Below are 12885 nucleotides of genomic sequence, written 5' to 3' on the forward strand. Positions count from 1 at the left end.
ACAAAAAGCGATATCCCTCTAGTGGAAGTTGGTTTGAGTCAATAAGATACTTACATTCACCAAACATTCATTGCCCTTTGCTCTTCCCAACCTGACACCTAACATTAAACCCACAGCACAACAAGGGTTGAGTTGCTATGCCATGCAACCCTTCTTATCAGCAAAGAGGCCGAACAACATACATTGGTTTACCTAGTACGCATCATATGAGTCAATATCGGTCATTCCTAACTATCTTCCGCCATTCACATCAGAATCAAGAAAAAAAAAATCTAGGAAAAAAGATCACAAAAATAAATAAAATTTAGAACTAAAAAAGAAATGCCATGAAAAATATAGCCAAAAGAAGAAAAAAAGGTAAAAAAGAAACGACAAAGGAGAAAAAAGCAGGGAAAAAAAGAAAAAAAAACAAGACAAAAAGAAAGAAAAGAAGCAGTCCCTTTGATCAGTATATTACTAATCATAACATAATATTCACAATAACATTATATATATATATATATATATATATATATATATATATATATATATATATATATATATATATATATATATATATATATATATATATATATATATATATTAATGTTATTATTACTATCATTATATTATATAAATATTTTATATTTGGTTTTGTTTAGTTTTTTTTCTAAATCGATTGTTCTACAAAATGATCACTCTCTAGCAAACTTTTAACTCATTTTATCATCAAACCTTTAATACTAAGCAACTCGAAGTCAACTGGAATGGAATCCCTGCATGACACAACAAAATGTAAATTTAACAAACAAATAAACAATGAAATAAAATAATAAACTCAACATTTCTTTTTAAAGCTAATCATGAAACTCATCCCTGAAAAACACTAAAATGTATCCCAAAAAAGAAGAAAACATGTGAAACAATTGTCACGCTTTAAACACTATTACGTCATTTTGTGGTTTATGTAGCTTCCTCATTTTTCTGTATTCCATTTTTTACATGTTTTCATTTCCCGATTTTTTTACAATGATCAGGAAGCCTTGCAATGCTTGCGATGCATATTCAGAATAAATACATATACATACATAAAAATACACATACATAATAAGATAATAACAACACTAGATGGCAGTGCAGGGATTATTTGGTCTGGCAGCGACTAAAGTGACAACCCAGGCGGTTAAGAGATACCTGAACCGTAAATGATTTTACAAAGTGTTCCACTGGTGGGGTATTTCAAGAGACAGTATTATTTAGCGCATCTTAAGGTTAAAAAACTTGTTATGTATTTAAAAAGAAAATGGTTTGAATGATAAGCAAAAAACAAAAACAAAACCCAACCATGTAAACCTGAAATTTTGAAATACTCATAGGTCAAGATATTTTGCTTTATTTCATATAACATGAGTTTTGTTCCATTTGAACTAATACTTTAATAATGTTGTGAGTTGCTAAGGGGGACCCCAATACAAGATATAATCTGCTAAAACTTTGAGTCTCTGTAGTTTGTAATCCCTAACTGTATCGTATTTTATGTTATGCGGTTTTGCTACTTCACTAATTTTCATTGTGAATTGTGTTCTGCGTTCTGATTGGATAAACATTTGCACCGCCTTTTTTCCGCCCGTGCCTAACTGTGTCCTAATGTCGTTTCAGTTTAGGTTGTGCACATACGTAAAACAGCTTGACAAACCAACATTACGTACACGTGCAAATATCTTTTTAATGTTGAGTTTCTCTAAAAGGTATTATGTCAACAAAATGCTCTGGACCAACAAAAGCACCGAAAGGCAGAGGAAGATGCTTTATATTGGCAACAAAGTTGGACTTCTCAACAAGTTAGAGGAAAGTACAAGCATTTTTATGCCACATTTTTGTTTCCTAATGATGTCTACCTGATGGCGAGAAAATATCATATGAAGTAATGCGGATAGTTTTGAAACTTTTAGAACGAATCACCAATCAATGTTTAATACGGCCTGTCAAACAAAAATGGCAAATATGTAATGGTTAGGCCGTCATCTTATTAACTTAAGTGAATAACTCACCTCTGGGGCCAAATTGAGATTTTTGTCTTAATCCGGTTCCCATAGACAGTTGCTTCATCTGCTACATGTATAGTAGCAAGATGATATTTTAAATCACAATTTCACTGTACAGTTATTTGTAAAAAAAGAGAAAAGTTTATAAAGTACCTTTATTTGTTAAACGGATGATTTAGCCTGTAAATTGGTTTGTATTTTGGTTTCAATGTATAAAATAGTTTTGAAAAAATAAATGAAGGTTTCTACTTCGTGGGTTTTGACTACAGACGCTGCCTAACTTACGAACGATTGTTCGCAAGTTGAGTTTGGTAATAAGTTGCTTCAGTGCTATATTTTGTATGTTTAAGGCTTGTATCAGTAACCTGTATTGTTTTGTACTAAAAAATAAACATTTCATAAAATAATATGGTCTATAAAGATAATTAAAGTTGAGTTTAACTTACTTTTGGAAGATGCATTTCAAGAGGTACTCCTCCGAGGTAAGAAGTGGATGAAAAAATGCGTTCCAACAATTTTCTCAACCATATCAAGCTTTCTTATTCCGCTTTTGTTTCTTCTTTACACTTTACGCTAACCATATTGAATAGATTCACGAGATATTAAACAATAAGAACATCAAAGTTCTTAGCGCGCTAAGTACAGTACACGTAGTACTAAATGTTTACACATGAAGCACTACAGTACTGTCCTGTACTCGGAAAAGGTGCACCCAATACACAATCTAGTTTACAGCAATGTCCGGATATTTCGGATCTACCGTTTTACGTAAGTCGAATGGCCGTAAGTAGGGGAGCGTCTGTATCGAGCAACCCCTTTGAAAAATGAGAAATCACCGCATTCTGATTGTGATAGTAGTGTTCTGGTTACAATATGCATCATTTGAATAACGACAAAAGCAAACTGGCTTACCTGAGGATAGAGGTAAGATCGGGCCCAAAAAAAGCACCCGAGCCCGACGCAGGCCCGAGGGGTATTAAACCCGACCCGGACCGAGCCCGACTAATTAACTGGATTTGCTGGCCCGGCCCGAGGGGGCCCGAAATTACATATTTTATTTATAAGGAGGGGTGATTTATGATAACAAATTAAACTCTGCCTTTTGTTACAACATCTAGGCCTAAGTTAAATAAAACTGTATAAACATTTACATCTTTTATATTTCTGTGTCTGCACTGCAGATGTTACATTAAGCGACAATCTGTCATTGACGGTTTTTTTTTTTGAGGTAGCGAAAACATTTAAGGGCGTCCGTCATTTTGACGACTTGATCATTGGGCCATAATCCACAGCAGCAGTAGTAGTACGTCCTTAAGATTTTAGCGCGGCACTATCATTGAGGGGGTGTTGACGTGTTGTGCCCTTTTCCGACTCCTATGCAAATCCCCCCCCCCCCCTGATCGTATTCTATATAAAACGCTTATTAAAACAATAAAGCGAGCTAATTATAATAATTGGGAGATCCTAGTCTATATAACGCGTTTATTTAAACAATAAAGCGTGATTTTATTCTGCAAATTGCGTTTTTTAACGCGGATGAAAATGTCACCAACGTCAATGTACACTTCCGACAAAAGCGATCGTATTCTATATAAAACGCTTATTAAAACTCTTACCAGAGTGCGTTTTCCTCGTCAGTTCTCCTCTCTTGAGTTTATCCTTAACTTCTTGTTGGTCCGACTCCATATCGGGGATACCAGGCCAAAATCACGCGAATTTGCGGAGGGGAAGATTATTAAGAGGACAGCATTCACGTCACGTCACGTGCACAGAGCATGCTCTGGCTCCGTTAAAAGCAATTACAGCTCCTTCTCCGTTTTATCCAAATTATTTATTTTATAACAAGTATTCCTTGCTCTAGTATCCATACATAGTTTAAGTATATATTTTTAATGAACATATATTTATAATTATTAATTAATAAAAAAAAAAAAAAAAAAAAAAAAAAAAAAAGCAGGACCGAACCCGACCCGACCCGACCGTATGACTGACATTTCAGGCCCGACCCGGCCCGAAATTGCCTCGGGTTCGGGTTCGGGTTCGGGCTCGGGCCATGAATCTTAGCTCTACCTGAGGACTCTGAGCTGGTAGACGCGTCTTCCTCTGCCATGTCCTCCTCGTCCTCATTTTCGGTGCTTTCCGGCTCTTCGCCATCCGTCTTGGCTTCCACCCACCGTCCCGGCATGAGGCAAGCCGAGTCGTACGAATTGCACAAAGGTCCCACGATGTGCGTGATGAACGACTCCTGGAGTTTGGCCAACTGCGGTGCGGCTCGATCCATGAAGGGGCTGACAGGGAGACCCAGATTGGACTCTTCGTCACCCTGCAGGCACGACTTTCATCAGAACAAGGTCACAGCCAGAAATAAGCATCAGTGATCGAGACGAGTGGTCTGACCTGTTCGTAGAATTCATTCACAATGCCCTCTGTCCACCGTAGATGTAGGTCCTTACACTTTAGTGGCCCGTTGATGTCAGCCAATTTTATGCACATCTGGCAGACCAGCAAGCGGTCATTCTCATTGGACCAATCAATGCCTGAACTTGGATCATCCCCTACCTTGGGAATCAATAGATAAAAGTGTTGCTTGTACATTGGTATTTAAAATGGTCTATTTTGGGTCGTTACCAAATCAAATCACATATACCTTTGCATTGAACTCTGCAAGAAAATCAAAGTGCTTCTTTAAATCTGTCGCAAGGATGGCTTCGATGACTAGGAAACGAAACCGCTTGAACTCTCTGTGGTCCAAGTTGATGAGGAAGTTGTACTCTGTGTGGGACAACAGAAGGTTCCAGGCTGAGGCAGCGTGGTGGTTCTCCAGAACCGAACGGTCGTTGTATAGCACCGCCTGCATGGACAAAAAACATTCTTGTGAACCGCAGCCATTTGCAACCCTTGACTAATGATTGCAATTCCACTGTTTTAACAATAATAAACCTTAAAAACGCAACGTCACACCTTTCTCACGAGCAAGACAGACTATGTAGAATAAAAACAAAAATAATTTATGTAAACCAGTTTATTTCAGCATCTTTCTTGGTTCTTTTCCCACTTGCAGTAAATTTAGTGCTGGTCATTACATGCAGCAGTGCAGGCTTTCGCATACTTCATCTGTTCTACAGATGGTTTTACTCTGTAACAGAAACTGCAACAATTTAATATAATGTCCAATAAAGATTCAAGAGTATCAGTTTCCATTGTCTTGCTATACTCTGTATGTACTTTCATCACATGGCTAAAATCCCACTGTCTGCATGAGCGTGAAAAAGGCAGAGCAATACTGGATACGATTTTCTTGTGTACCGCAACAATAATAGCAAACTACAATAACATTGTGTCTGCTACCAGTGACTGAGACAATCTGAATTAAAGCTGAAATGGGCAAAACAAGATCTGGTCTAAAAAAATAAAAAAATAAATAAATAAATAAAAATATTTTATTTGATCCCTTCAGTTATTCTGACTTTTGTTTCAAACTCTTACCTGTGGGGCGCTTGTTGCCACAAGGAAGGCGTTGGTCCGCCCAGGGTGGTCGTAGTCGTGCATGGCAGCAGCCACATAAAGAGCCATGAGCTCCAGAGCCGGTATTAGGCCGGATAGGCAGCCATAACCGTCTTCAGACACAGTGTACGTCTTTGACACCAGGAAGCCCATATGACTGTGAGTTATTCCACTGTCGGAGTCTGGCCACAGGGGAGGCAGACAAAGGCAGTGAGGTGAACAACAGGCTGCCACACTTAGCAAAAATAAACACACACAAACACACTTATGAACACACAAACACACTCGCACGAAGATCAAAGAGAAGGCTTTTAGTAAGGCACACAAATGAGGGTATGAAAATATAGTTGTGAGGAAATTCTAATCTGCCTGCAATTTCATGCTGTGCAAGACTTCAAATAATTTCCCTATTTGAATAGAAGTGCCCTAAGCCTGGATAAGATACGAATAAGACACATATTGAATAGGGGGAAAATATACAGCGGAGATCTCAAAAATTATAGCACAATACCTTATAGCAGAGGTTGGGAACGTATGGCTCAGAGTCAGGTGTGGATCTTTTCATTAGATATTTTAAGACATTTAACCCTGGAGTGCAACACTGCATTTCTACCACTAGAAGCAAGAGTGCCGTAGCACATTTCTACCTTTATGGCTGGTTGGGAAAAAAATCACTAGGGCTTTATCTGTGTCTTTTAGGCAATGACCTGTATCAGAATATGCATGTGAGTGTCCACTTTCTTCAATTTTTTTGGATATAATTTTAGGTGTACAGCTTGCTCAAGGTATGTAAAAATAACGAAGGATCAATGACTTGCTTGAGGACAAATGTTTGTAGATTTCAAAGATGTCAAAGAAAATTGAATGGACAAATAATGACAACTCTATTTACGAGTTTAAAACCGTGACCGCGTCATATATTTTAAGGTGAATACATCCTTTTCCTTCTCAGTTGCAATATTTATTGACATTTTTATGAAAGAACTCTGCTCACACCTTGTTTTGAAACCATTCACAGTTTACAATTCAGGGATCTTTTAACGCCTGGGTTGTCTGGGCATCACTGAGGACTCAACTCTCGGCAGTTCTCTCCACTGCTGACGAATCCTGGCCTGAGGTTGGGTTTGACAAAGTTGGCACCAGTCCAGTCAGTGATGTTCCCGGCCCAGTTCTTTTTCTGTCTTCGTCTGTTTTTGCCCCTTGCATTGTGCCCTGGAGAATAATCTTGGCCAGTCCTGATGATCTTGTGATGTGAGCATACAGCTGAGAGCAGTTCTTCGTAAGGTCCAATGTTCTCTCTGATGGAGTTGCACACGGTTTCATTTGTCACTTGGGCAATGTAGATGATGCGTACAAGTTTCATGTGGCATTGCATCTCCATGGCCTGGATTTTCTTTTCCGTTTTTTTATCTTCAAGATGCCCTGTGAGACGCCATGCCTGGCAAGCGTAGAGGAAGATAGTAACCAGCGCTTGCATGAGTCTGATCTTTGATTTCACCGCAATGTTCTCGTCTCTCCTGAAGGGTTGGAAGGATTACTTTGAAAATGTAATCCGAAACAGTCACTAATGTAATCAGCCACGTAATTCGAACAATAAAATATCAAAGTAATGTAACTGGATTGCTTGGGATTATAATTGGATTATTTGAAGACCAAATTTGCTAATAAAAGACACAATAAAATAAAAATAAAAATCATTTAAAACATTTGTACAATATAAGTGAACATCGTAACCGTGAAAAAGAAGTAGAGGAAACCAAGAGCAGTTAGTTGCTTGTAGTCTAACAAAAAAAAAAACTTTCAACCACGTAGTATAGTGTATTGAGCAAAATGAAATTTTCTCTTTCACATAGAGGATGAGTTTTATTTTAGTTCTCATTAAGAGCACATCAAGAAACTAATAATGTTTTAAACACACAAAGAGTTCAGTTTCTAAATTTCCAACACACTCTGGGACTTCTTGTCATCTCTCTCTGCCTGAAATTATGAGAGACACAATTCATCAATGAGTGCATTATGTATATGTGAATTTAAGACACACATGAGTGCATGAAGTGAATGAATGGATACTTGGAAAGATGCTATGGAATAGGGCACATGCTACCAGGCATTAAATTGCATTCATCCTTCAATTGTATGTTATTTCATTTTTTCATACTTGACTGTTGATTTTGTCTTGTTAGTTGCGTTTAAGCTACATGACACTTTTCTGTTGGTTTAGCGACGTTTTAGGTTACACTGTCATGCTTTGTAGTCAGGCAACTGCCCCACAACTCCCCTCATTCACACGTAGAGTCAATAGGGGGGGCGCTGTCCTGAGTGTGCTGCGTAAGTGAGACCACTGAGGGAGAGACAGGCAGACAGACAGACAGACAGACAGACAGACAGACAAAGAGAGGAGCGACCAGACACAGACGAAGGTAAACAAAGCCAATGCGAACGAGGAAAATAATCAAAATAATTAAAACTAAAACACACCGCACTTTAATGTTTTAAAACATTAAAATACAATTGCAATCCTGCAATGTTATCCTTATTTTTATTGTGACGTGATTACGGAACTCCGTTACATGTACAGTATTCCTTTACTCCCCAAGCTTACTCTCTACATGGGTTTAAGTCTAGTAAGTGTGGCTTTGGGTTGAAATACCAAAGGCCATAATTTCTGGTTCTGTCCCTTCTTCTGACATGACAGCACCAATATTTTTCAATTTGGTGACAGGTTCATGCTCTTTGTGGTTGATGGTAATATTTGTGGTGATACCATGGGGGCTGATGATCATTACTTTTGTTTTGTGCTCATTTCTATCCCATACTGGGTTGATCCTTTGTCCAGATGATTGCCCAGATCTCTTGACAGTTCGGCAATATCATCAGTACAACAGAGGTCAGTGACGTTATGTCCCCCAATGCTGACTGTACCGTCATTTTGGTCCAGGTCTTCGGTCATGATCCTCTCCAGGAAGATGTTAAAGAAAATGCAGCCTTGTCTCACACCAATTGTGGTTTGAAACCATGCTCCAACGGAACCATTGATCAGTATTTGAAACCATTACTCACAACAGTAATGACAGAATGGAGATACATTTAAAGCTGGCTTTTTTGATCTCGAACACAGGCCCTTGTATAGATTAGTATTTCATATACTTTATCAAATCCTCAAACGTCAAAGAGATATAAATGCACTGAAGAATCAGCTTTTGTCTGAAGATCAAGTCTGGTGGCTTTGTTGAATTTTGTCTTTAAATGTATGGGGAGTAAATGTTTTCTTTCATAGCTCTTTAAGTGGAAACGGTTCTCAAACCTTGCTTAGTATTTAGGTTCTGCATTGGAAGAATAAACAAAAAGTGGTCGCACCTGAGTCGCTAGCGGAGCTGTGTTCAGCAATCAAGCTAGGCAGACCTGGAATTGCTTGAGTGGTGAGGTACCATACTGCATGCAGGACATCTGTGGCGTGCACCCTGTTGTGATCTATAAATGAGAAAAGCTGTCAATTTTTTGTTCACATTCCACTGGAGAGCAGTGTTGAGCTACTGTTTCCTGCTAAAAAGCCAGCCAATGAACTCCACAAACAATGTAATCTTTCATCTGAATGTAAAACAAGCAGACGAGATTTGTTCAAGCTTACATGGTATGTCTCTGTAACCGTTCTCAAGGGCGTGGAAGTAGTTCATGAATTCTTGGATAGGGATCTTGAAAGTTTGAAACAAACCCGTGTCCTCAAAAAGCCTGTAAGAAACCTGAGTGGAAGGGAAAATAGCATAATAATGATATAATGATTTAATTTTGATGCTGCTTTTCCTCATATGGTGAATTATCTCGGCTGACCTTGTTTACACTCAAAAAACGCATCAAAACAACCAGCCCTTCACAACCATAACCACGACTACAACTTTAACGAGACAAGTCAAGTCACATTTATTTGTATAACCCTGATTCACAAAATCTCTCAAAGGACTGCACAGGTCACAATTACACCATCCTCTGATTTGAAACCGGCCTGTGGGCAAGGAAAAAACAAAACAAAAAACTCAGCATGAGGAAAATAAGAAACCTTGAGAAGGGGCCACTCAAGAGATAATCCCCCCTTCCAGAATGACCAGGTTGCAATAAAACTACAACAATATAAAGATTTGCATGACATAATTTTTACAAAAAAAATTCAAACACGATAATAAAACAAAACAAATCTAAGGAGACACTGTGCATTATTTGACCACAGGATGTTGCTGTATTGTATAGTGCACCTGAAAACGAGTGCTGAAAAGCACAAGAAAGAACACAAACTACAGAGACTCTAAGTGACCAAAACGCAAAATTTTACTTTTTTTTACTCTTTTTGCCCAGTCTTTTGGAGATTGTTGGATACCCTTAGCAGCAAGATGTCGGAAAGTCAGGTCTCTCTAGGTGAGTAAATGCCAACTTCTCAACCCAAAAATATTTTCAAAAATACGTGTTCATATGATGGGTAATGCATGTTTGATTACTATTTAAATCAATCTTTTTTATGAAGTTTTTCTACCACTCACTCACTCACCTGACTGAGGATCCTCCCACATTTGCCGTAAGTCTTCTCCATCAGGCTGAAGATGGGAAAGTTCCAATTGTTAAGCTGACTCATCATCGGCTCCAAATCCTCCATTAATAGCGGCTGGGGGGCCAGTATAGGTTTGTCCTGTCAGAGTGGAACAAGATGAAAAGGAATATATTTCATGACAGCAAAACCATGTTGTCCACTGAGGCCCCTCGGGGCCTTTTCAGAGGTCTTCATGTCTGCCACAGTCTTACCTCGGGAGGTATCAGCGGGTGGAGAATGACATTCTGGGAGGAGTTTTTTCCTTCCTCCGTGTCCTCTTCCGTGTGTGCTACATCACTGCTGTCACTGTGGTTGGCTTCGTGGGTGCTGTCATAGTCAGATGACGCAATCACTTGATCCTCTGCTGTTATACGAAATGAACAAAATTATGTTACAGAAAAACACTCGTGTTCTTATTTTTATTCCTTATTAATCACATTTAAAAATTCTGAGTTTTGATTACGTATGAAAATGATGGAAAGACAAATGAATGTAAATTGGAAAAATGGCCGCCAATGAAAAATGAATAAGTGGATCTAGGGCCATCTGGGGAGCCGAGCAAAGGGATTTATTATTCTTTCTTTTTTTTGTTAAAAAAATATCTTTCCGTCCCTAGCAATGAATGAGTTGAATACCTTTTCAAATAATACATTCAAAATTAAGCTCTTCAATTGTATTTGAGCAGTAGGTACAACCCCTAGCAAAAAGTACAGAATCGCCAGTTTTGGGCAAGCCCTCACTCAGAATTTTTTTTCTGTAGAAAAATCTCAAATCACAAACATGAAACAATTTTAAGCTCATTCCAAAGTGCAACATATTGGCATTCAGAAACACTAAAATAAATTAAGAAAATACATTGCAAAGGTCAGTAAATGTGACTTTTATAGAGCACGTGCAGGGAAATAAATATGGAATCACTCAATTCTGAGGAAAGAAACATGGAAACAGTTTTTCCCCAGTGATTCAGGATCTAGTATCAGTATTTCCCAAAAATGCCGCTTCAGGTTATTTCTGAGGTCTAACTCATCTCTGAAGAGTGGGATGATGCTGTACACTGAAAAACAATGGTGACCAGATGATGAAAGTACTGTATCTGAGTTAGATTAGGAGGCTTCTCCTTCTACTGGTAACCATGGAAACCATTACTGTTCAATGTGGGTGAACAAACTCCTACCCCCCTCCAAAAAAAAAACAGCCTGGAGAAGGATGGGCGTCGCCAGCCTGTACTTGCCCTAGACACACCACAGTAACTGGTAGCCCTACGACCCTGGCGGTTAAGGGATCCGTGAACTTAAAGTTCGGGACTATAAGGCACACTTATCTGGACAGGGAAATTACATTCCTAGCTAGATTTCTATAATAGTAAGACAGATTCAAATCACTAAAACATTAGCATCCAATCAAATGATTGGTTATTTGTCTTTGATTATTCATGATTTAAGCCTACGTCACCGTGACTTTTAATTGAAAGATGCTTTCTTTCTAAGTAGTGAATTATCATGTCTAGATGAAAACTTTGTTGTCAATGAAGAAAGCTTCAATTACTCGCCTTGAGAGGAAGTCACGTCGCAGGTCCGAACAAGATTCTTGTGCGCAAACACAAATAATTGCCAATTGGTACAGTGGATCATGGCTTCACACGTGCCATATAAAAGGTCTGCTTAATACTTCTCATTAGTTATTTCCACTTCCCACAATACAGCTATCACTATTTCCAATTTCCATCTTGTTGAAAAGTTTGGTTATTTACAAATTTGAATAAATGATGTTATATTTTATCAATCCGTGTGTGTGTTTTATACCATACGAGTTATTAATCGTCGAATCAGTGAACCGCGAACTAATAGTGAAAGTGAGTGAACATTTGGCGTCCTCTTTTGATAAACACTAAATCAGTACAGTAATCAGCAACTACCAGGCTGCGGGCCGGTACCGGGTTTCGGGCTGCGGGCTGGTACGGGGCAGCGGATTGCTGAACATTTTTCTTTATTTTAGATACAATTTTATATATTTTAGGAAAAAAGTTGCCTTAATTCTCGGCTTGATTCTCAGAGTCAATGCATCTCTAATGCCCCGATAAGCAGGTAGGCGCCTTGCATGGTTCTCACCGCTATCGGTGTGTGAGTGTGTGTGTGAATAGGTAGGTGTGAAGCACATTGTAAAGGGCTTTGAAAGGTCTTCAGTGACCTGAAAAGGGCTATGTAAATGCAGACTATTTACCATTTAATATTTTCTTTTATCATATATAAGACGCATGTTTTACCCGCAAAACAACAAGTTTGCGTGCACACTTTATATGAGGCTTTACAGATGTATATTATTACCAAATATTACAGCAATGGTTAATCAGTATAAAAATATAGCTGACCACATTTTCACAACATTGTTTGCAATCTGAATCAAACTCGGATTGCAGCAGTGGAAGCGCCGGATCCAAGCCACTAGACCACTTGATATGTTGATGACATAGGAAAGGGCATTAGATAGGATCCCATCATCACACTTGTTTGGTACTATGAGTAAAATTTGTATGATTATGAGATAAATCTGATACCTTATCCCATGTCATATATATTTCTAATGCTTACACAGTGGATTTAGGATTATTGTTAATATTATCGTTATTGTGATTTTTATTATTACTAATGATATTATTGAGCTAGGTCACGAGAATATTGTCAGCCCAATCCGCTGCATCATTTATGAATGAACCCCTTTAGTGGTGAAGTAAGATTTAATGTGAGTTCACGTTCTCTAAAATATATTTCCATTATTTTCTGA

The 12885-nt window shown here is 38.3% G+C and overlaps 1 protein-coding gene across 1 annotated transcript in view; it reads right to left on the reverse strand.

Annotated features, from left to right (window-relative positions):
- Positions 1-12885, reverse strand: part of LOC148362505 (cGMP-inhibited 3',5'-cyclic phosphodiesterase 3A-like) — a 146369-nt gene that overhangs the window by 5833 nt on the left and 127651 nt on the right. The window contains exons 6-13 of the mRNA XM_088339937.1: positions 10317-10468; positions 10066-10203; positions 9157-9268; positions 8886-8999; positions 5511-5710; positions 4672-4875; positions 4422-4583; positions 4095-4347 (exon numbers count right to left, since the gene is read on the reverse strand). Coding sequence (XP_088196063.1) covers positions 4095-4347; positions 4422-4583; positions 4672-4875; positions 5511-5710; positions 8886-8999; positions 9157-9268; positions 10066-10203; positions 10317-10468 — 1335 coding nt within the window. The remainder of the gene's footprint in view (positions 1-4094; positions 4348-4421; positions 4584-4671; positions 4876-5510; positions 5711-8885; positions 9000-9156; positions 9269-10065; positions 10204-10316; positions 10469-12885) is intronic.

Source organism: Urocampus carinirostris, chromosome 7 (genome assembly GCF_059441175.1).
Source record: "Urocampus carinirostris isolate Australia breed hairy pipefish chromosome 7, RoL_Ucar_1.0, whole genome shotgun sequence".
Taxonomy (NCBI): domain Eukaryota; kingdom Metazoa; phylum Chordata; class Actinopteri; order Syngnathiformes; family Syngnathidae; genus Urocampus; species Urocampus carinirostris.